This window comes from Solanum stenotomum, chromosome 9 (assembly GCF_019186545.1).
Source record: "Solanum stenotomum isolate F172 chromosome 9, ASM1918654v1, whole genome shotgun sequence".
In the NCBI taxonomy this organism is placed as follows: Eukaryota; Viridiplantae; Streptophyta; class Magnoliopsida; order Solanales; family Solanaceae; genus Solanum; species Solanum stenotomum.
In genome coordinates, this window is record NC_064290.1 from 619,164 (window position 1) to 644,229 (window position 25,066).

General features: G+C 30.5%; 2 protein-coding genes across 4 annotated transcripts; one reads left to right on the forward strand and one right to left on the reverse strand.

Annotated features, from left to right (window-relative positions):
* Positions 1–393: 393 nt before the first annotated feature.
* LOC125875488 (beta-glucuronosyltransferase GlcAT14B-like) lies at positions 394–4,163 on the reverse strand. 2 transcript variants are annotated; one of them, XM_049556469.1, is made up of 5 exons: positions 3,940–4,163; positions 2,379–3,095; positions 2,192–2,267; positions 1,983–2,098; positions 394–1,004 (listed from the first exon to the last, which is right to left on the reverse strand). In XM_049556469.1, exons 2-5 carry the CDS (start codon positions 2,941–2,943, stop codon positions 502–504), a joined length of 1,260 nt encoding a protein of 419 aa, XP_049412426.1. In that variant the 5' UTR covers positions 2,944–3,095; positions 3,940–4,163; the 3' UTR covers positions 394–501. The 2 variants fall into 2 exon arrangements, with proteins under 2 accessions (XP_049412426.1, XP_049412424.1); XM_049556467.1 differs by lacking the exon at positions 3,940–4,163 and having other exon boundaries at positions 2,379–3,373.
* Positions 4,164–14,384: 10,221 nt separating this feature from the next.
* Positions 14,385–19,789, forward strand: LOC125875482 (proton pump-interactor 1-like). 2 transcript variants are annotated; one of them, XM_049556460.1, is made up of 8 exons: positions 14,385–14,569; positions 15,915–16,315; positions 16,649–16,843; positions 16,966–17,145; positions 17,271–17,465; positions 18,326–18,424; positions 18,501–19,034; positions 19,230–19,789. In XM_049556460.1, the coding sequence occupies exons 2-8, from the start codon at positions 15,950–15,952 to the stop codon at positions 19,548–19,550; spliced, it is 1,890 nt and encodes a 629-aa protein (XP_049412417.1). In that variant the 5' UTR covers positions 14,385–14,569; positions 15,915–15,949; the 3' UTR covers positions 19,551–19,789. The 2 variants fall into 2 exon arrangements, with proteins under 2 accessions (XP_049412417.1, XP_049412418.1); XM_049556461.1 differs by having other exon boundaries at positions 14,403–14,521.
* The last annotated feature ends 5,277 nt before the right edge of the window (positions 19,790–25,066 follow it).

A 25,066-nucleotide genomic window follows, 5' to 3' on the forward strand; every position in this document is an offset into this window, starting at 1 on the left:
TTGTGGAATAGGGAGGTTATTTAAGACAGTTGATTGACATGAAAGAATTAAACAAATGATGAACTAATATTTTACAAATGTACTTTTGTTTCAAAAGTTCTTAGGTTATCCTCCTGCTGTGTCTTACAATTCTGAGTCGAGTGCCCAATTTTCTTTATATGGTATCAGAGTCTAAACTCGGAATTCCACATGAAATTTCGTGTGTGAACCCATATTGGGTTACAATTTTGGACCTGAACATTGTTGGATGAAACTTCAATACTCAAAATAGTGAGTCATGAATTTGTCTACCAAGAATTGATATGTGCAGAGAGAACTTAAATAAACAAAGCCACAGATTATTAGTGTAGAAAGGATAAACTTACACAAAAACAGGAACACCAATAGGGTGACAAGGATGTGTAAATCTTTATATTACAAAATAATCTGATGTTAATATTATTCTCTGGATCTATGAATGGAACTCTCTAATCCCCTCCCTTTTTTCATGGGAAAGTATAACTACTTACACTGCTGTTGCCTAGTAGTATTAGTTGACAAAACTAGCTTACCAATAAGACGCCGAAGCCTTTTAGCCCCTGGACCTGGTTTAAGCTTTGCTGGATTTCCAACCTTTAAACAAGAAGGTCTGCTGGTACACCAACCCCCCGGTGTGAAGCTACCATTTTTTCGACGGAGGAGTTCTTTATCAATCTTGTCTAGAACAGGATCATCTCGCCTGAACTTGCGAGCAAATGCAGCACCACTTGCAATCATTCTTGATGTGTCATTTATGTTGAGATTGTGTGGATGTTGTTTTGGAGGGCGATCCCAAGAAATGAAGTGCAAGTCGTGGTTAATAACAGTTGTAGCAAATTCTGGGGCATTGCAAGCTACAGTCTGAAAGTAGCCTTCAGGAGAGGAGACAAAATTTGTGTAGTACATAAGTAAGGTTCTGGGAAGATTATCCCAACCCCATATGCAGTACTCCACAAAAGCACGAGAGAGGATCATCCACGCTGAACCTGTATCAAATTTGTAGCATTTTTCATAACTGCGGAAATAAGAAGATAAACCTTATCTATTTTCTACTTGGCTTCTTCACTACTTTATTTCCTTTTCATACTGTTTTTGATATGCTTTACTTGAGCCGAGGGTCTTTTGGAAAAAAACTCTCTAACTTCAAAAGGTAAGGGGTAAGGCTGTGAACACACCACCCTCCCCAGACCCTACTTGATGAATTAAACTGGGTATGGTGTTGTTGTTGTTAAGAAGATAAACCATATGGTGGATGCATTACACGAAGAGCTTCATTATCTATGCAGTTCATGCTGATTCAACGTACTTTCTTCCTAGATCTACCTCATTGTGTGGTCAGAAAGTAATCTATCCATTTCCATACATACTTAAGGTTGACAAATGCTTCACCGTGTTTCTAGAAAAAAGATTTCAGTGTGGAGAAATACAGCATCAAGTATAAAGACGGTGAATTTCCAACGATATATATCTAAACCAAATCTCTGGATTAAGCAATTTTAGCAGGCAACAACAGTAATTGAAACACTTTGCTAACTGGTCCAGCTGATGCAAAATGTCATAGCGTCATCTAACCGCAATAGTTGATACGCAAACATGCAGGTTGACGGCGTCCAAAGATTAATAGGAAGATAAAAAATGAAAAGAGAAACTGAAATGTAAGTTTCAAGTGTGTCTAAGCATGGAGTTCTTTTCAACTTGACGAGTCTCTAACTGAAAAAAATACCAATCGTTCAGCTTCTGTAGAAGTGACAGATTCAGAGTCTTCAGGTTTCACACAAAATCCTTATCGTAACCAAGAAAGCAATATCTAGATTAAGGGAAAGGAGTAATGGTACAAGCACAAAATTTTACAGGGCCAAAGTAGTATCGTGGCATGTTCTATTTGCTTTTGTGGTGAATCAACATCAGTAAACAACTTCAAGAATACTTAAACAAGTATGTGAATTCAATCATTAAAAACAAACCTGCAAAGAGTTTAAAGGCTGTGGGAAGAGCTCTCTTTGGCGAGACCCAAAATATGTCAGACTTGGTTGTCTTATAGAGACCAGGGTCTATAATAAGCGGCATTGCTCTTTGACCCCTGAATAGAATCAATCCAGTTACACAGAAATTAAACCTCAGTATAATACAGCTTCAAGAGCACAAAGTGAGAGATAGAGAGAGGATAGCATACTCTTTCCAACCCAGCCGGCTACTGTACTCAATGAAATTGAACTCTCGTTTTAAATCGGAAAAAGTATAGAGTAAATCTGCCAAAAATTAAAGAAAGAAACATGACATAACTACTCAAGACTGACTTATGACCAAAAAGAAAGTATTGGCTTTTCTGGTAGAAAAAGCTAAACAAACAGAGAACTAACCATCTTGAGTCACCAGTGGATAATCAGAAGCACTCAGGTTAATAAACCAATCCCAGTCCTGATACTTCTTGAGGAGAATCGCGCAGGCATGAAGAGTGTTAGCAACCATGGTAGGTCCACGGTAGGTCACCATGTTTGCTTTGGTGATCATGTGCACATTCCCAACCTGTGCAAAAATAGGTTCTTTCTCCACTCTAGAAGCAAGCTCTAACCTCTCCTGCACAGATGATTCTAGGTCCAGATGAACAACATAATAGTTCCGTGGATGATACAACGCTTGCAACGTTCTCCAAAGCTTTTCAAGATCATTCTTTGATCCAGATACCAAATAAGCAAAACGGGGGACAGGAGGTCTAGCAGGAGGGGGTGGAGCTTGGTTAATTATCGATTCAGCAAAATATGGGTTGGTTTCATTTAGCTTAACATGAGATAAAAAGATTGAATTGATTGTGTGTAATGAAGTAATAAGGCCCATGTTGAAGGAGGTTACAACAACAAAAAAACACACAATCGCACTTAAAACCAAAGGAAATAGCCATTTCTTCTCTAAGTTCATTGACTTCATTGCTGAACCTTATCATTTAGTTCAATCCCAGCACAAAAAACACAATTATCATCTACTCAGAGCATTCCCAACTTAATCGCGCCCCAATAGCCCGTTCTTGATTTGCTCTCCAGAACACACACCTATTCAAATGGAATCCTTCAATCTACACTCTGCCAAAATGTTGTTTATATAAAAAGTCACCATCTAGAAGCTCAATCCAACAAATACAACTAGTAGTATTAAATTAACAAGATAAAAGATACACTCAAAGACTCCGTAAACAACTAGCTAAGAATTTGGTAGAATGACAAAAACAAGAATGTACATCCAATATATAAACATATATACATAAGCAAGCTAACTTTCAACCATATTATATCTTAATGAGTTTTACATATTTTATTGGAGAACCAATAAGACAAGTAAGAAATTATATTTTTTTAAGCAGAAACAGTCAGAATGTTACACCAAGTTCATTGAAAACAGAGAGAATTTTGATACAAGAGTCCAAATAATAAGCAAAAAAGAATCAATCCCCAAATCAAATCAAAATTTAGAATCTCAAATTTTTACCATTCCACAAATGCATATACACCCAAAAAGTCAGCAAACACATAAAAGGCAAAAAAAACCCAGAAAAACAAACAATCACAGAAAAAATTCAAAAAATCAAGAAAACCCAGAAATTCAGTACCCATTACACAGAAATGGTAAAAAATAAATTTTTTTTGTACAAATTAGAATCAGCAGCTAAAATAGCAAAAAAACAGTGAGCATAAACATTAGCTTACAATTTCAAATCAACCCAGAAAAAAAAAAGATTAACCCATAATTTGATCTAGAATTCCAGCAACCATTAGAGAGACTATTTCCGATAAACCCGACTAACTCATAAAAGAAAACCAGAATTTTGAATCAACAGCTAAAATAATAGCATTACTTCATTAATGGGTATGATTCAAGTAAACCCAGAAAAAATAAATAACAGAGTAAACTATAAGAAAGAAGAAGAACCTTCAATTTTTGTTCGGCAAATAGTTATATGGATTGTTTTAGATTCTTGAACAAACTGGTTCTTTTGAGAAGCAAAAGAATTAAATACAACAAACAAAAATCAGTTTTTTTTTTTTGAAGATGAAATCAGCTAAAGATAAAGATAATTTGGTTAGTTAATTAGTAGACATTAATGGAAGAATTATAAAAAACAGTAGAAGTTATTAAAGGCAAGAACGTGAGAACAAAGAGTCTCTCACGTTTCGATTTTCAGATTTTTGGGCTTTTATTTTTTTGCTTATCTTTTTTTTATATATAATTTTTTTGGAATTATGATTTATGTGTGTGTAAATTCCATTTTTAGTCTTTCTTGAGTTTGACTATAAAGAAATAAGTATTTCATTATTGATTGTTGTTACTGTTTTCTTCGTGGGTCAAAGATTTATTGGAAACGTCTATTTATATATTTTCATAAAATAGGATTAAACTCAATTAGGAAAAATTGTATGAAATAGTAAATTATTAATTCAAAGTCATAATTTATTTTATTTGTAATTCGCAGCAAATATTTTATTTTTTTGTCATCTGGTTCGATATATAATTAGTCATTTTCTGTATACAATTACTCATTCGGTATACAAATGTATGAAATGCATTTGTGTTTGTATAAAGTGAGAGAAAAGTGTATATACAAATACAAATACATATATATTCATCATATACACTTATAATTATACAAATATAGATCTTATTATACAAAATACAATGTATAAATGAATTTATGTAAAATCGAACAATTTGTATAAAATTTGATGTATCTAGCGAATTATACAAATCAAAAGTTCCATAGCAAACATAAAATTTGTTATGGAGCGCAATTATGTAAACTATAGTTATAACATACAAATATGATTTTTATGTTTGCTATATGTGAAAGTTACTCGATTATATATGCATCATATTTTGTAGACTTTGTGCGTAGATTATATTGAATTTATTAAGTATTATTGTTTTTTGTTGTTACTATTTTCAATTTATTTATTTATTTTAAATGTTTTAGCTAAGTCGAAAGTTTATCAAATACAATTTCCTTTAATTTTTTTAAGTTAGAATTAAGATATGTGTATATTATATTAGAATTAAGATATGCGTATATTATATATTCTACCTTTTACCAACTTCATTTATAAAATTATACTAAATATATTATTGTTATAAGGGAAAAGGCATAAATATGCCATCGAACTTTTAGAAAAGGTTCATTTATGTCATGTGTTAATAATTTAGCTCATCTATGTCATTACTGTTAAAGAAAAGATATATCCATGTCAGTGTTATTAAAATCATTTTAGCATAAATAAACCTTTTCTAAAAATTCGACACATATTTGAGTCTTTGCCCTTGTTATAATATATCAAGTAAAGTATTTAAAGTGTGTAAACTCCATTTTAAGTCTTTCTTGAGTTTGACTTAAAAGTCATCAATTATGGTTTTGTTGGTTCATATTAAGTAAGTATTTTTAATAATCATTGTTAGAATGTAAAGAGATGGATGAGATTTTTTAAAAAAATTAACAAAATTACTTTTTGAATTTTGGAGCATCGTATCAATGGTAGTATTTGTCTAGTCTAGTTTATTATTTATGATAGTTTTTGTCTTTTGTTATATCATATATTTTATCATCTGTAATATATTTTATTTTAGTTATTCCGTTATTTTGATTTTGTTATTTTACTTTATCTAAATGTTCTATAATGTATTCTTTATTAGTTATGATATTTCTTTATTTTTATGTGCTTCTTTTTATAATTACTTTAATTTATTGTATGATTTTTCAAAATATTTTTTCTACCTACCTAATTAAATTAAGAAAAAGATAGTTTACACTTTACTATTTTCAAACTCTATTCATGAAATTGTATGTTATTGTAAAAAAAAAAAAGTTCTTCGCATTCCTAATGGGGCTAGATAGCACTATAAATCCAAATTAATCATATTATTGAAATCCCAATCTAATTATTTAAATGATTATACAAAAAGGAGGCACAATAAATATTTTATAAAAGTTGTTTATTTTTAAAAAAGTTATTCGTGATTTAAAATGTCAGAATGGCTACGTGTAATTCTCAACAAAAGGAGAACAAAAAGTGAAAAGCAATTACACCTGTCTTCTTTAATCATTATTAAACTCATTAGTTTGTCAAATTAATCATATATATTTGTCTGCCTCAAACTTAATTAATCCATCATGATGAGATTAACAAGAAAAAACATACTCATGTGTATTCTCAAAATTTACGTAACAAAAATAATAACATATTTGATGTAATTTCACAATTGAAATCTGAAAAATGTGGAGTGTACGTATACCTTATCTTTCTTTTGCATAGTAAATCGAAGGAAAATTTTTTATTCATAAACTCTTCAAGATCTATCTATTTCTTTGTATTGAAAATAATTAGCAAACATCTTTATTTATAATAATAAGAAACCAAATTAAACTAAGACTAAAAAATATATTACAATATAAATCAAAACAAATAAATTCTAACTAGACATGTAGTTTTCAAATATATTCAAATTGATAATAAAATTAAGTCTAAAGATGGACATTTTTCTAATTAACCCAATATTGAAGAACCTGAATTGAATTATCTTTTGGTTTTACTATAAAAAATTAGGCAGAAGAAATAGAACCCAAATTTTCTTTTTTCCCAAAAGAAAGTTGTTTTTAAAGAACTCAAATAATTAACTCTCTCTCTCTCTCTCTCTCTCTATATATATATATATACACCTAAAAGTCTATCAAGTATCATTTCCTTGTTTGAAAATATACTTTAATAGTATATCAAACAAATATAAATAGTTCACAAATTAAATGAGACAGTTCGATTCGATTAGTAATTCTCAATAAAGTATACTCATTTTATTAGAGAAGTGGGATCTTTTAAATAATTTTATGATAAATTAACGGATGGAATAATAAGTGATGAATCTCAACTAATTCGCTTTTCTTGATCGATAATGGAGTTATCCCTAATCTTTTCTTTTAGCGGTGTTTCTTCTATACTTGAAAAATCTTTTTTTTTTTTTTTATAAAAAGCTTTATTTTACAAGAAAAGATACAGATAGAAGGTCAATATCATAGTCATGTCAGCTTCTATGACATAAACTTTACATCTATTAATGAAATAATAAACATTTTTATACTAATATTTAGTACTTATAATGATGGATATAATTTCAAATTATTTTAATATAAAAAGTTAGATACTTAATTTGTATTTATAAGTCTAATACTTAAAAAAATATTTTAATTAAAAATATTTAAAATAAATCAATCCAAACCTAAAGTTTGCTCAAAAACTTCACTCCCAATTTCCCCTTCCTTTTTTCTATATATTATAAATTACAAAGAAATTGAATTTTAAAAAAGATACAAAATGGTTGACTTTGACTAAAAAACATGTCTAATTAACGTGTCATTCCACTTTGCACGACAAATTCAATTATGTATTTTGACATTTTAATATATATATATATATATATACACTATTTATTAGATGATAGGAGTAGTACGTTATTACATAAATAAATTAGTATTATCAAAATGATTTAAAATGATGCAACGACGTGTATTATTCTCGTTGAGATAGTTCATTTAGATTATAGATATGTTTATAGGTTGAAGATTCTATTTATTTTATATTATTAATTTTGTGATACTATTAGCACCATATATATATTTCTCTTTTCATGTCAACAGTATTAATTATTAACAGTATTTTAGTAGCTTCTTGTCATTCAATTTTTGTTATTATTTATTTTTTTGTGCTTCACTCTTAATTTTTTTTTATAAACTACTTTGATATGTGTTAATTGAGTTGAGTGTTTTTCAATAATAACCTCTCTATTTTTAAAAGATATGAGTAAAATCTGCGTACACTTTATCATCTCCAAAGTCTCATTCTGAAATTGCGCTAAATATGTTACTTATATTTTAGCCTTATTTGAATTATTAAGTCTTACAACAATAGATTTTTAAAAACAAATAACGCTCAGGTGAAATCGACTGTACCCAAAACTTGACATCCACATTCCACACCCCTAACTAATAGTGACTTGTTTACTTAGACAAGCTACTATATTATAGCGACAAATACCACCCTTACACAATCGATTCATTTAAGTCTAATAAGTTTTGACTATACTATTAATACTAGGTCACAATAAATTAAACACTTTAAAAATCAAAGGAAAACGAATTTTTAACCTATCTACACAAGTACAAACATAGCTTTACCAGCATATACATACAAATACAAGTGATATAAAATTCTGAAATAATTTTCTTAAATAAATTAATTTTTATTTTATTTTTATCTGTATTTAATATTAATAGTAATTTATGGTTATAGGTTTCACAGTTAGTGGGCCTTAGAAATGGACATTACGCGGACGTGGGCCCATCTTTGGAGGTTAGGAGAATACAAGAAATTTAAAAGTAGTTGGGCCCACATAACAAGAATGTGAATTTTATACTAATCTAATAGTGATAAGATCTAATTACATTATAATCCCTATTCTTTTCAAATTACAAAAATTCTTTAAATTTGGTGAAATTTGGATACATCCCAAAATGTCCTGATACATCGTGTTTCGATTCTAGATACATCCCTTAACGTCTCAATACATTGTGTCTCGATTTCGGATATACTAGTCAACGTCTTGATACATCGCGTAAAGTGATGTATTCGATCGATACATCGCGCAAAATGATCTATCCGATCGATACATCGCATAAAATGATCTATTCGAGAAAATAAGAGAGTAGAATTTGTTGTATTTTTTTCAAATTATAAGAAATTTTAGAGAATATGATAAAATAAACCGTGTATTTAGTAAATTTATCTTTAAGGGGGTTAGGCGAATAGAAGAAATTAAAAGTAGTTGGGCCCACATAGCAATAAAAAGGACAATCTAAGCTTAGTGGGGTCACCCTCATCTACCGCGTTTTAATGCGCAAAATGTATATATTTAATTAATTAATTTCTTTTCGTCTTCAATTTTCCACGAATTAATTGACTTCCTCTTTTGTTGACTTAACCTATTTGGCTCTATTTCGATATATCGTCCTTATAAAAAATAGATATTTTAAAATATTTTTTTGTTTCATATTAGATGGATATATTATTAAAATTAATTAATTCTATCCTAATTTAGTAAGTAGTCAAGTAACATGGGATAAATACTTTTAATAAGATGTTCATCTAATATGGACAGAGAGAATATAGGTTAATCATAATCAGTTTGGTTTTTAGTTAATTTTGCGGCTTAAAAATAGGTGTTTAAAGACACTTTTTGCCTTTTTAAAAAAATACATTCAAAAATGGAAAGAAAAGTTTAAAATTAAAAGCTTTTTAAAATGAGTCAATCCAAACGTCCTCATAATTTTCATTTTTTAACTATTGAATTTGATTAAATTTGAATTTATATTGAGGATGACATACTCAAAAAAGGTCAAATCTAAACTTCTCATCGAGAAATGAAAAGGTACTTATCATTCAATTATAATATTTGTAATAATTTTTACTTCTGCATTTGTTGACTTATTCTTCAATTTATATATTTTTTTTCATTTTTCAATCGTGTTATTGTATTGAGAGTTTAGTTAAATTTAAATTTATGTTGAAAAGTTATACATTGAAGAGTTAAAAATTATCTAATAAAGATGATTATGTATTCAATAAAGTTCAAACTCGAGTTTATTTGCTTAACACTAAAATAGTACTCCCTCTGTTCATATGAAAAAAATGATTATGTTTTATTGATATGTTAAACGGACAAGCAAGGATAAACAAGTTATTTCTGAAATATTGGACAAGTAAAAGTCGGAAACATTCCACAAAGTCTCTTGCTAGTCCATTTTTTTGTCTTTCTAGGCAAATGATGGATAAAGGTTAGTCAACTTCACAAAAGTAGGATGCACAACTTCACCATCTTAGCTTCTATATATAGTCGGCCAAACCCAAGCATTTAGACGTGTTAGTTTGTTCACATTTTACTTGTTTAGTATTTTAAAAATAGAATTTTATTTTTACTGGTCATTTAAATCTTTAAGTATATCAAGAATCGATGATTATTTTTTCTATTATACCTAGTGGCGGAGTCAAGATTTTCAATAAGGGGGTTTAAAATCTGAAAAAATAAATACACAAAGTAGTCGAAGAGGGTTCGACATCTACTATATATACCTAAAATTTTATTTTAACTATGTATAAATCATATAATTTCCGCCGAAGGGGGTTCGGATGAACCCCCTAATTGTAAGGTGGCTCCGCTACTAATTATACCATTAATGTTAACTACTTATTTTTCAAATCATTTTTCAAGTCTAACTACTTATTCCTTAAATCATTTTTCAAGATCAAAGACGTGCAAAGTTTGAAATGGACAAATAAAAACAAACGAAAGAAGTATTTTCATTGTGGACTCGAAGTAGAAAACTGAAAAGCTAAGCTGTTTGGGCTACCAAATGGAAGCCCATTTAGTGCTATTATTGGGTTTTGAAAGCCCAGAGCCCAGAGAAATGCAATTACATAAAGGATCGTTTGGTTGGAGATAAGAAGTTATCTTACTATGTATATATGATAACTTATCTCATCACTATAGTATAAATGGTGGAATAAATAAATCCAGGACTACATAATACCTTCAACAGGATAAAATAATTCTACATTATGAGATTATTATACTTTATACCTCACAAACCGAACGTCTCCTATGTGAAATGGAAAGACTTTTTAAAACTATTGAATATACAACACTTTGGATTGAATCCCTTGAAACAACAATAACAATATATCGGTGTAATCCCATAAGAGGGGTCTGAATAAGATAGAATGTACGCAAACTTTTCTTCTATTTTGTTAGGTACGGAGATCATTTTTGATAGATAGAGACTCAAGAAAAACCAATTCGAAACAGGTTTGAAAAAACAAGGTGAAAGAAGCTCGGATGAAACTCCTCGAAGCCCGTTTATTTTGGGCTTTCAGCTTCAACCATTTCCCTGAAGGCTAGGCCCATAAATGAAGAATCCCAATAACCACTACGGGCTTCTTGTGATAATGGACCAAGCCCATGTATATTCCATCTCCATTAACTTTGAAATACTTTCTCCGTTTCAATTTGTTTGTTTGTTTTTGACTTGACACGAAGTTTTAAAAAATAAAGAAGATTTTTAAGTAGTGTGGTCACAAACTGAAGGTATGTAGAATGTACCAAAATACACATTAATCTCGTGGTTTAAACATGTCATACAGAATAAAGAATTGCCAAAAAAACGAAAGAGACTTATTTTTTTTAGCAGACTAATAAAGAAAGTAAGACAAACAAAATGAAATTAAAAAATAACATTTTTTTTGAAATCTTTACAATATATAACCACTCATCAAAATAATAACCAGAATTTTTTTTATATTGTAATATATAAATAATATACATACTTTCTACATAGTTAGTGTATCTTTAAATAGTAATTAGATTCACATTATAAAATTTAAACATTTTAATCTTAATAAAAATATCCCGAGTCTAACTAATTAAATCTGATAGGCATCTGAATATGGATTATTAAAGATTACAGATGCAATATCACATGGCCAGTGAGAAACAAGCCCATCATATTAAAAATATAATGTCAATATAAAAAATATTTATAGAGTAAACATGCTTTTATCAAAAAAAAAATTTTATACTCAAATTAGAAATGCCGTTTGATAGAAAATATTAAAAAAAATATACATGATATATTTTGTTTTTTGATCGATAGCATTTACAGCCTATATATAACTAATATATGTATTAATCATATACTTCAATCAATACTAGTCCTATATCTAAATACATCATCAATCAACAATACTAAGTCACTTCCTATTCTAATACGTCCAATTAACTTGATACTACAACAATACAAATCAAAACAATTGATAAAAAGTAATCTTTCAATATTTTTTGAAATTTTAGAATAACCCATAATTGCTATAAACTATGTTCTTTGGATGATCGCTATGTAGGTGAGAACTTTATGTGCATTGTGTAATAGCTTGCAAATCACATAAAGGATGTAAATTATATTAGGTAAGTGCTATACGACATACTCGACTAAAAAAATATTAAGGGGAAATCGATCTCATGTAGACCACTTCCTAACCAACTTAGTCATCCCGAAAAACTAATCTCTCAACATTTCTAATATACAATTTATTTACCTTTTCTCTCTTTGTTGATCGTTAAGAAATCAGCGAATCAAGTTGCTCATTGTCTTGCTAAAACATTTGTTTCTATGTCTAGGTTGATGGAGTGGAGTACTAATCCTTCATCTTATATTCCCGATGTACTTGTTTTCGATTTAATAATACTTTCATACACTTTACCAAACTACCCCTCCATCCCCCATATTGTGAAAGTACTTGAAGGGTAATGTTGGTCATTTGATGTAGATGGCTTTGTTTCTCGTAATCATCGACGAAGATATGACGTTTGGGTAGGTAAGTACTAAAAGTTAAAAACCTTCAAAACAAAAGCACCAAAACACGTGTTGAACTTTTTGGTTATGAAATACACACATCAAACTCAAAAAAATAATAAAAACAGATAATAAAACCAAAGAAGAAAGAAGCAAAATATTGTTTTGGTTGTCTCGTCATGAGTACCCACTGAATATCTCAAAATGGCATTGTCCAAACGGCACTAATATCTTTTGTTTTGTTTATCGCTCGATGTTCGATATCATATCATAGTTCGATTTGTTTGGATTTAGAAGTGTTCACTATTAAAGATTTTCATACTCATGACTCAAACCTGAGAATTTTAATCAAGAAAGAATCAACCTCATCTGCTACACCATCTGTGTTGATGGTGCATTAATATTGTACTTTATTAGTAGTAAAAAATCTAAGCATAAATACAAATGTTGTAAAAGACAAATCAAATGTTACTTCAAAATGAAAATTTTGAACCTTTACAAACATAACATTAGTAAAAGTTAATTCAAAGTTGAAATGAAAAATCTGAATAATTTAGGATTTATTTCTATTGTTCTCATAATTTTTTTTCGTATTTGCTTTATATACTTGTATGATATAACACATGCATTAGGATTTACAGTATTAATATTTTTTTACATTCATTTAATTTAACACTTTTTTAAAAAATAAGAGTACATACCCTTTATTAGTGCTTTACAAAACATTTGCAAATGTTTGGTACAATTCTTTCACACACCACACAAGTGTTGTTTAATTCTCAAAACTTACCTCTAAACAACATCAAAAACCAAAATTATTTTTCCAAAATTACCTCAATTTATAGGCCTATAAGTTGTTTTTATTAAACTTCTAAACTAGAGTAGTGGGAGATATTTTCTTACTACTATTGAGATTGAAAGTATTTATAGGAATTTTACTCTACACCTGTAGTATTACTCCTTCGATCCATTTTACTTGTCATGTTTTTCTTTTACATATTTTTTAAGAAAACAAGTTAAAAAATATAATTTAATCAATAACAACAATGATATGTACAATATAATTTTATAAATAAAGTTTGAAGAGGATATACTATACATTGATTTTACCCCTATTAAAGTAGAGAGACTATACTAGGAAGACAATAGGCTCAAAAGAAATGTAATCAAAACACTGAAAGAAAAATAACGACAACAAAAGAAAGAAACAACTATCATTCTTGTTATTTATTATTGAATTTCATTTTAAAATTATCATCTTTTTACTACATTAATCTCTCTAACATATATTGAGTGAGAATAAAGGTAAAAGTTAATAATTAATTATATCTTAATTTTAAAAATAATTATTATTTTAGGACAGTTATTTCTAATTAAAAATATGACAACTACAATAATCATAATTTCTTTTTACTTCCTATAACAATCTATCTATAACAAAAATGAGTGGTCTATTTATATTGTTTGAACAATTTTCACTTTCTAAGTTGGCTTTTAAATTTAAATTAAACTTAAGATTTATTTATTTAAAGAAATTTAATTATATTAACATTAGCCCTTAAAATGTTATTAAACACTCAATGCTTATCAATTATTTTTAAATTTTCTTAATCTAATCCAAACAAACTCTTAACAAATAAATTCTATATATGTTGCACATGATTTGATATAGTTACTAACACAAAAAACAAAATAGCTAAAAAGGAAAAAATAAGCTAAAAATGGACAAAAATATCACACATCCCTTTCTTTACTGTTTCATAATTAAAACAGTCAATAAATATTTATAGGTCTAATCTTTATGCTTATTTGTAACAGTTTTTTTTTTTTTTATATTTATAAAAATACCATAATCTCCTCACTACCCCACCTACCTCCCACTCTTTAATCTTTATTGCAAAAAAATAAAAAAATAAAAAAATCAAATATTATTTTCAAGAATTAATACTAGCAGAGAGAGAAAAAAAATAGAAGAGATCTGAAGAGGGGTCTGACTAGTTTCTTCTCTCAAAAAATCTCTCTTTTGAACGGCCCTCCCTAATTTTTGTCAAAAAGGGTATAATAGAGCGAGGGGTAACAGTCTTTTCTCTAAATCTTTGCATTTTGTTTTTGCTATACTCAGTAAGTCTTCACCAATTTTCAGTTTTGATTTGTTTCTTCTTAGTTTAACTGTTTATTTTTTTGGGGGTTTCTTTTTGATCTGTACTGATCTTGATCCTTTTTAGGTAGTTTTTGTTTCCTTGTGTTTAATTTCAGTATTTATGATGTCGGTTTTGTGTTTTAGGATGAGGGTTACTAAATTTAGCTGTTCTTGATGTAAAAATCTGATCTTTTTTGTGTTTTTGCTGTATGGCTACTGATTGTACTTGGGTCTTTAATTTTGATGTTAGTGATGTGGGTTTTGTGTTTTAGGAGGAGGGTTGCTTAAATATAGCTGGTCTTGATGTTAAAATCTGATATTTTTTGTGGTATGTCTACTGATTGTACTTGGCTCTTTAGTTTTGGTATTGATGATGTGGGTTTTGTGTTTTAGGAGGAGGGTTGCTTAAATTTAGCATTTCTTTATGCAAAAATCTGATCTTTTTTTGTGCTCTAGCTATATGTGTACAGATTGTAATTGGGGATTTGAGCTGATTTTTCAGTTTGTTTTTGCTTTATTTTGCATTAATGCAAGTATGATTTGGTTTCTATCGGATTCATTTTTTCTATCCGATGGGGTTTGTTTCCTTGTCTTTAATTTTAGTATTAATGATATGGGTTTTGTTTTTTGGGAGGAGGGTAGCTCAAATTTTGCCGTTCTTGATGCAAAAATCTGATCCTTTTTTGTGCTCTAGCTATATGTGTACTGATTGTACTTGGTGATTTGAGCTGATTTTTCAGTTCGTTTTTGCTTTGTTTGCATCAGTGCACAGTTGATATTTGGTTTCTAGTGGATTCAGTTTATCTTTGTTAAAGATCTAATAGTTGCTTTTGGTTTCGAATTTGGATTAGTTTGTATGCTGCTTTCTCTTGTCCTTTAAGGTTTGTGGGTTTTTCCTTATCCAATTTCCTTCTTTTCTTTGCTGTTAATGTATATGGGATCGTTTTTTTCTGTGCTCAGCTTCTGAGATGATGACTCTGAAATTTTTTGTTGTTTATTGATCTCTCTGACCTCTGGTATATTGAGTCTCGAATGAGTAGCTGCTCTCTAAATCAAAGATCTATTTTTATACTGCTTCATAGCTTGATCATGGATTATTAGGATTCCCTGGGATGAATCATTCTGCACCAATGGTTTAAAAGTTTAGTCCATCTTGCGCCCAATTTATTATTTTGATAACCTTGGGGTCTGTGCCGTATAACTTAAAAGTCTTCCATATTGTGTTATTCTTTCTGTCATCAATTATCATGTGTCTTCTTGACGCATCTTTCTCACTTGTGTAGTAGTTTGAACATAATTTGCTAATGTATTCAATCTTTGCTTCAGGATCAGGCACTTCTTGGTTTGTATTTCATTGAAATATGGGTGTAGAGGTGGAAGCTAAGTTAGTTCATGTTCCAGTTGAAGCTGGAAGTGAACAGATCAATCTTCTGAAAGAAAATGGAAAGCCGAATCATGTTTCAGGGATTACTGAGCCAATAAAATTCGGCTCTCATGGAACTGAAGAACCTAAGAAGGAGGAAGTAAGCAGAATTCCTGTGAGCAATGTTCCAAAGGATGCGGTTGAGGATTGGCCTGAACCTAAGCAGATCCATTCGTTCTATACTGTTAAATTTCGGAGATTTGACGACCCAAAACTGAAGGCCAGAATTGAACTGGCTGAAAAAGAGCTACAGAAAAAGAACCAAGCTAGATCTCAGATCATTGAAAAATTGAAGGCCAAAAGGGTAAGTTTTTTGGTGAATCTTCCTTTGGCTGTACATTTCAAGAGCATATTACTTGGTATCTCTCTTGTATTGTCAAAATCGTGGAGTTGTTTATGACATGATCCTAAAATCAGATTTTTACTATGTTTTGCTGTGTTGAACTGGAAGTATTATAAAGTTAAAATGAAAGATCTTGTTATCCTACAGTTTTAACTAATTTCTGCAAATTCAGCAAGCTTTAGTAAGTTGATATTGCCAATTGCATGACCCATTTTGTTAGTTGCCAATTTTTTCCAATTTCTGACCTTGTGGGAGTATGGCGGCAATAATTAAATGGTCTTTGAGTATTTTCAGGCTGAAAAATCAATTTTCATTGAACAAAGGAAAGCCCTCAGTGCTGAGAATAAGGAATTTTGGAGTGCTATTGATGGTAAGATAAAGGAAATGGTACCTCTGCATGAGGCCCTGGGCCAGCTCCGCGGTTCTAGGAATGCAGGCCGAGAGAGGGGTCCTACAGTGTGTTCATCTGAGGAGGAGCTCAATCATCTTGTAAGCACTCGTTTATAACTTTATTTAATAGGTTTGTTTTGTCATTATTTGTGTTCATTCCTCAATTTCATATTGTACACAAACAATGATAATATGACATTTTCATTCTGGCAACTTTGTAGATTAAGGGTCTGCAATACCGCATTCAGCATGAAAGCATTCCTCTGAACGAAGAGAAGCAAATTCTTCGGGAAATCAAACAACTTGAAGGAACAAGGGAAGATGTTAAAAAGGTTGCTGCTGCAAGGGCACAAATTCATGAGACGATGGGTGAAAAAGAATCAATCCAGAACCAGGTCAAAGTAAGGCCTTTATGTTATGTTTCTCTGATACAGATGCAAAAATTTAGGTTTCGTGGCTGAATCTTATCATGTTAGTTTGCTGTAATCTGCATATGATAACTGCTAACCTGCCACTGGTGTTGTAGCTTATGAATGTTGGCTTGGATGGAGTTCGTAAGGGGCAACAGGAAGTTAAGGGCAGGCTTAAGATAATAGATGATCAGATTGATGCCATAAACAAACAGATCGGCATATTGGATGAGGAATTGAAGGGCGTTGTGGAGAAGAGGGACAAGACTTATGAACATATTCTGGAATTGAGAAAACTGCGTGAAGAAGGGGTATGCTGCTCTGCTTCCTTGTTGATTGAAATGTCTTACTATTTTGGTTAAAAAAAGGGTTTATGGTATATGTTATGCTCAAATTCAATCTGATTAAAACAAAAAAAAGATTCAATCCCATTGTTTACCTTCGGTGAATCGTCAACAATCAATTACATACGAGATGCTTCAATTACTGTGCTTCTACTTGTTACTGTTTTAATGTCATATGCTACCCATCTTTGGTCTATTTTATCTATCTGTTTCCATGTTTGATTGCATGTTTTTGTTGTGTTGCGTTGCCCTGTGTTTATCCCTGTATTTTGGTAGTTGCCTTATGTGTAGGAATTTTATGAGTGATCAGAAAATTTCTCCGTCGTCTACACTATTTTTTGTTAGGAAATCATAGCAGGTAGAAACATTTCATTACTGGTCTAGATACACACTTCACGGGCGCTGGTAAGTGACATGATGGTTGCCTGGAATTTTATAGAAATGATGACTTCTGGTTTTACTCATATATGAGGATTTCTAACTTGCTAGTGTCTTTCGTGTATATTTGACTGACTACCGCAACCGTCCTTGGTAACAGCTTCTAGAGACACACACACACACCCAAAAGAAAAAAAAACAGTTAAAAGGATGGCAGCTGAGAGTTAAGGAAGGTTGCTCTTCCTAAAAAGGAATAGAAAAGAGTAGGAAATTTTACATCTCAAGGGAGAAGCCAGTTGATTTGATTTGTTTATGTCAACTCTCTGAAATCTTTCACAGGCGTTGTTATCTTTAAAAAAATTGAAATGTTTTTTTGATTACTGCAAGCGTCAAGAGAAATAGAGTCTAAACTTATGTAGTCTTTCTAACCTATTTCCTGCAATTTTCAGAATTCTTCTTTCTACCAAAACTCCAACGTGTTGCACAAAGTGAAACAACTTGCTGATCAAAAGGATGTTGGAGCCCTTAAAGAGCTCTCAGTTACAGAGGTATGATGTATTTTTCACCGGTAGTTGTTATATTTATGTGTTTAGTATTGACAATCATCTTTTTTTCTTTCACTAGGTCGACAAGTTCATTTCTCTTTGGTGTGGTAGTAAGTCTTTTAGAGATGACTATGAGAGGAGACTCTTGCAGTCGCTTGATATTAGGCAGCTGAGCAGGGACGGCAGGATGAGGAATCCTGGTGAAAAGCCACTGGTGTTACCAGAAGCACCTACTGTCTCCCGTGCTGAAGTTCCAGCAAGAGCTAATGCAAAACCCGTTAAGGAAGATCATGCACCCGTTGATGCTGCTCCGATTCAGAAAGAACAGCAAGAGAAGAGTGGCAAGCAGCTGAATGATGCTCATGGTAAAAACACAAAAAGCACAGAGAAAAAAGCTGTCGTTGTTGATGACAAGGAAATCTATGGTTTGGACCTACCCAAGGATATTAGGCCCAAGAAAACCGAAGTTGATGAGGCTACACTGAAGGAAATGAAGAAAGAGGAGGAGATAGCAAAAAATAAACAGGCTATGGAGAGGAAGCGTAAGTTGGCCGAGAAAGCAGCTGCAAAAGCTGCAAAGAAGGCTCTGCTAGAAGCTGAAAAGAAGCTCAAGGTAATTCTCTCTCTGATTCTTTATAGTCATACCATCTATGTTGCTCAGACTCTTCAAAAATGTCAAACGAATCCAACGGGTGCAGCATCGAAAGTGAAGAGTCCCTGCAACTTAGCTTACCATTTCCTTGTAGTTTTAGGTTGTAAACGTTTCAGATTAACCATAGACTTATCTCATTGCTTTGATCCCTTTCAGGAACGTGAGAAGAAAGCAAAGAAGAAGGGTGGATCTTCTGCTGCTGGTCAGGAACCAACCGAGGAACCAACTGAAACACCCGAGGAAATTGCTGAGGAAGAAAATGCAGAGGAGACTGTTGAAGCAACCGTTGCACCCAAGGTCAAGGCACGGAAGGATAACACCATCAGGCACAGAGCAACACGCGCAAGAGGCTCCGAGCTTCCCAAATCTATACTAAAGCGCAAGAAAGCAACAAACTACTGGCTATGGGCAGCTGCTCCTGCTGCACTCGCGATTCTGGTACTTCTAGTCATCGGATACATGTATCTTCAAAAGTAGAAAGAGGCGGGGGAGACTGGAGAGTGAAAACAAAACAAAAAACAAAAACTTTGGCTTTAGTGTTTTTTTTTTTACAATACTGCAATAGCAAGTACTGTTTAGTTTGATCATAACAATATTTCTTTTTTCTTGCATCCTATATAGTTTAGGATGGAAAACTCATAAATGTGTTGCTGGTAGATGTGCGGCCTATCTTGAGATTACTTACTGAGCGACAGTCTACATGTTTTTTTTTTTTTTTTTGCTGTAGTTGCAATTATATTGACATTTTGCTTAATCACTTGTCATGTTAGGCTTTTTTTCCTTAGTAGACATCTGACTTTTTAAAAATTATTTTCTGTCTACTCAGCTAGCATTTGATCGTAGATTTAGTTGAAACTTGAAAAAAATGAATTTTTTGAACCTTGATGTTGTGGTTGGACATGCCATTCGAAGTTTTGGGAGTGGAAGTAAAATTTCACCCAAAAATTGGTATGGACTATATTTCTAAGAACTTCTTTCAAAATCTATGATTAAATAGGAGTTTGGTTTCAAGATGTTGACATGTTGGTATGATATTCCTCTAATTGGCTCATTTTGGTATGATGGTTGCATAAACGATAGAACATGAAAGGGAGGGTGAAAGAAGCTTTATAACAGTTATGTTGTTGTATTATTAAAATATTTATTTCCTTTTATCATAATTTGTTACTATTCTCTATAAAATCTTACTGTTTCATTTGTTAAAAAATTTAATTAGGTTCTCTTTTTTTTTTTTTTTAAATAATTTATACCGTGCAAGTTTTATTTGAAATGCAACGATGTTTTTATATTACTAGATCTGGGAACGTGCTTTGCACGTTTATTCCAAAATACTTTATATAAATTTTATATTGCAAAATTCATCATTGTTTCGATAGGAACTACATATATCTTCTTAATTAAAAAAATATACTTTTAACTGTAAAATTGACGAAAAGTGCATAAAGTAAAAATAGCCAACTATTGCACAAATTCAATAGTCAAATGAGGATACTAAAATACCATATGATAGGCTAATGTATACAAAGCAATAAATCATGGTAAATTTTCAATAATAACAACAACACAACAATAGAAAGTTGTACAATAACAACAAACAAGAAACATAAATGTTAAACTAAACAAATAAAAAGAGACGAGAGAAGAGAGCATAGAGATTTTCTCATGTTTTTTTTCAATTGATTTAAGTGGGTACATTATTGTGTCAAATGTCACTATTTATAGGATAGCATTGAGGAACACAAAGAGTTGTCATAAATATGATATTAATCCATTTGAGATTATCGATGGAAGATGAAAGTAAAAAACATACTCCCTCTATTCCTAATTACTTGTCCATTTTTGAATAGGTACACCTATTAAGAAATCAATTAATGACATAGTGAGTTTACCATTTTACCCCTATTAATTATGAAGTGGATGAAAAGTTCTGCATTTTTCAAAGTAATTAGTCATTTAATTGAGGGTATAATAGGTAAAAAAATATTGTCCTTTCTTGATTTGTCAAAATGGACAAGTAATTAGGGACAGAGGGAGTAATGAATATAATTAGTGGAAGTTACATACATTCACATAATGATGAGTTAGTGATAATTTATGTATATTAATATGATGATTTACTATTTAATATTTAATTTATTAAATAATTTATAACATTTAAATGTAATGTTGAAATAAAACTGTAATCTAAGGATAAAATATGTAAAAGAATTCAAATATATTAAATGTGTAATGGAAAATCATTATGACTAATTATTAAAAAATTCATAGTAACTATGATTATGAAAAATAATCGCTATTACTACGTGGAAGATGTAAAGATTGTTGGTTTTTTCTTGCTAATAATAACTTGCAATTTAATAATGTGTATTGAATTGTAAGTCTTGAAAATAGGAGTATTAATTACCATAATACGAACAGTCAAAATTCTTTGAATCTCGAAATAAATATTAAATGAAAAAAAAAATTAAATAATTTTAAGAAAATAAATTAATTTTCATAATTTAACTTTTGACTTAGATTCTTCTCACTTTTAGTACTCCATCTGTCCCTAATTACTTGTCTACTTTTGAATTGAAACACTAATTAAGAAAATAATTAATGACATAGTGAGTTTACCATTTTACCCCTATTAATTATGAAGTAGATGAAAAGTTTTACATTTTTCAAAGTAATTAGTCTTTTAATTGAGGATATAATAGGTAAAAAAAAATTGTCCTTTCTTGATTTGTCAAAATGGACAAGTACTTAAGACAACTATAAAAGAAAAAATGGACAAGTAATTGTCCTTTCTTGATTTATCAAAATGGACAAGTGAATAGATGATGATTATGGTCAAGCAGATTAAAAATAGGATCATCATCTATTCACACCTTTTTAAGAGTGTTAAAGGGTAAAAATAATAATAAAACACTCATGCCAGCAAATCTCAAATTTTAAGTACTATTTGCTTCACCAGCCAATGAAACTGCTTTATTTTGTTGAAATTACAAAACTACTTGATGACCCTAACTGTAATTGGAATAATTAGATAGAAAGTTGAGGGTTTTTCCGTCAATTTCTGTTAGCTGAAAGCTTCTATTCCCTCTCATATAAGAGAAGTAACAAAAAAATATAGATTTAATGGCGTCATTTGAGACAGAAACGAGGAATATGATATCCCTCTTGTCCCACTATTAAAGAGTTCGGAGTCAAAAGAATAGAAAAATTTGTGAAAAATTCCAAAGGTATAACAAAATTTATTTTAGAACCAAAAGGGTAATATTGTAACGATTGAATTGATATCATCAAAATTAGAATAACCGTCGCAAGGCGTGAAATCCAATGCGCCTTACAAGGCTCAGCTGTCTTGCGCCTTACGAGGCACACCTCTTGTAATTTTTTGTTTTATTTCATTCCAATTAAAAGCCTTCCTGTAATTTCTTTATATACTAATTGGTATATCATATATGTACAAAAGTCTATCAATTTCAGATAATGATGAACACTGATCTTTCCACTCTATAATGCTTATACTAAATTGAAAACTTCCTTAATAAGATACATGATTTCCCATAAAATATATAACCTGCTCTAACTTATACTGCTAAAAGGAAATTTGTTGTTCTAAATTTTCTGCGCCGTCCTATAAATTAAAATAAATAAATTATTTCATTCCGATTAAAAATCAGCGCCTTCCTGTAATTTTTATATACTAATTGATATATGTAAAAAAGTCTATCAATTTCATAATGATGAACACTGATCTTTTCCCTTGCACCTTGCAAGGCGCAGGAAAATCAGCGCCGATTGAGGTAACTCCTTTTAGCAAATTTACGACTCTGCTCTAAATTAGTAGTAAGTTCTATTGAAATTTCCTTTGTGGTGAACAACAAATTTTGTTCCAATATTGACTTTGAGTGGGATTTGACATACAACATTTTCCTTTCTCCTTTTTGTAATGAAAAGAAAATAGCATGTTATACTATTTTACACTCTTTGAAGCTTTGTTTTGATTATAATGATAGTGTTAATGGTCAATTTAAGCTCACATTATCAACTCGTAATAATTATGTCTCAATTCTAAACATGGTGCGATTGGTTATATAAAATTTTCACTCTAAAACAAGTTGTTATTAGTCCTTCCAAATGAGACTAATATAGTAGCAGACAATGACAACTCAAGTTAATCTTGGCCTAAAGTCAAAAACAAATTGGAGGCTTAACTTTAAAAACAAAAATAAAAAAATCAAAGTTATTTTTTCTCTTTAATAAAAAGATTTATTTTTCTATGGTTTTAAACTATGTATATACCAAAATATTTTTTATTCTTGTGGCCTTAAACGTGTTAGGTGGAAGTTCAATTTAAAAATAGACAAAAAAGAAAGAAACATTCTTTACTGTTTCGAAATTAACTAAAAGAAAAACACAATATAATTTACTTAATGTTAAAAAATATTTATAATAATTCTATTATTATTAAAACGAAAAAGGGTCAAAATTGCCCCTGAACTATGCGAAATAGACCACTAATACCCTCCATTACATTTTGGGATAAAAAATACCTCCGCAGTTATCCCAGGAGACCACAAATATCCTCAAGAGTTAACACCCCAATTTTTTAGTGACGTGGCAAGCCACATGAGACTAATCCCTCCACCTAAGCATTGCCAACTAAGATTCACTACAAAAGAACTTGACTTTTAGTGGCGACAAAGTCGCCACAAAATCCCAAAATATTGCCACTAAAGGTTATGAGTGATTTTTAGTGGCGACTAAGGCTCCAACAACCATTCGCTAGCAAAACCTAGTTTTTCAACAAAAAAATATGATAATTAATTTTCAATTGCGACCTAATTTTCTAAAATAAATAACTTGCAATATCCATATTAAAAACATCCAATATTATTACGAAAAATAATCAAAATTACTTCTCGATTCAAATCTCCTACTATATATATATAATGCATCATTGTACATTTTATACATTTACATATGACATAAAAATAAAACATATAGTGTCTTCAAACTCCTACTTAATCGATATCATATTTGGTTTTTTAAAAACAATGAAGAAAAAAACACAAAATTAGAATTTAATGTTAAAAACTTTTAGTGACGATTTTTTGGGCTTTTGTGGCGACTGTTGTTGCCGCTAAAGGTTTAGTTCTTTTGTAGTGAATCCTAGTTGGCAACGCTTAGGTGGAAGGATTAGTCCCACGTGGCTTGCCACGTCAATAAAAATTTGGGGTGTTAACTCTTGATGGTATCTGTGGTCTCTTAGGATAACAACAGGGGCATTTTTGATCCCAAAATGTAACGAAGGATATAAATGATCTATTTCATATAGTTCGGAAGCAATTTTGACCCTTTTCCGTTATTAAAATGAAGCCCTCAAATTTGAATTCTAAGACGATACCTCATTTATAAAGACATTGAGCCACCCTGGAAGCAGATCATCAGATATTCTCGGAGGACATGAAAGGAAATCTATGGAACTAAATATGGATATTAACAATTCTTGTGTTTCTGTAGCATTTTTTTTTTTTGTAATGTATCCTATTATGCTTGTGGAACTATTTCGTTAAAGATCAGTTCCTTAATTTTTGTACGTCCAACGACGAATCTTAATATATGAATAAAATTCTTCTATTTCAAGAAGAAAAAAAAAAGTTGTGATCAGTCATATCAATTTTGACCAACCAAAGCAAAAACTAAATAGAGTGAAATTAATTTGTTAAGTAAGCTTAAAATTGCCGCTGGCACTTTAATTGGATTTCCATCAAATTAAGCACACTAATTATCTCTATTTTTTTTTTCTAGAAAGAACCACACATTTATCATGATTATGATGACATTACCGTATTGGTTACGCATATTTTTTTTTTAAAAAAAATCTTTGGTATAATTCCTTAGGACTTACATATTACATAGACATTACTAATTACTCCAGTATTTAATTTTAAATGATTCATGAGTAATTTTAAAATGGGAATTTAGCAATTTGTTTAATTACA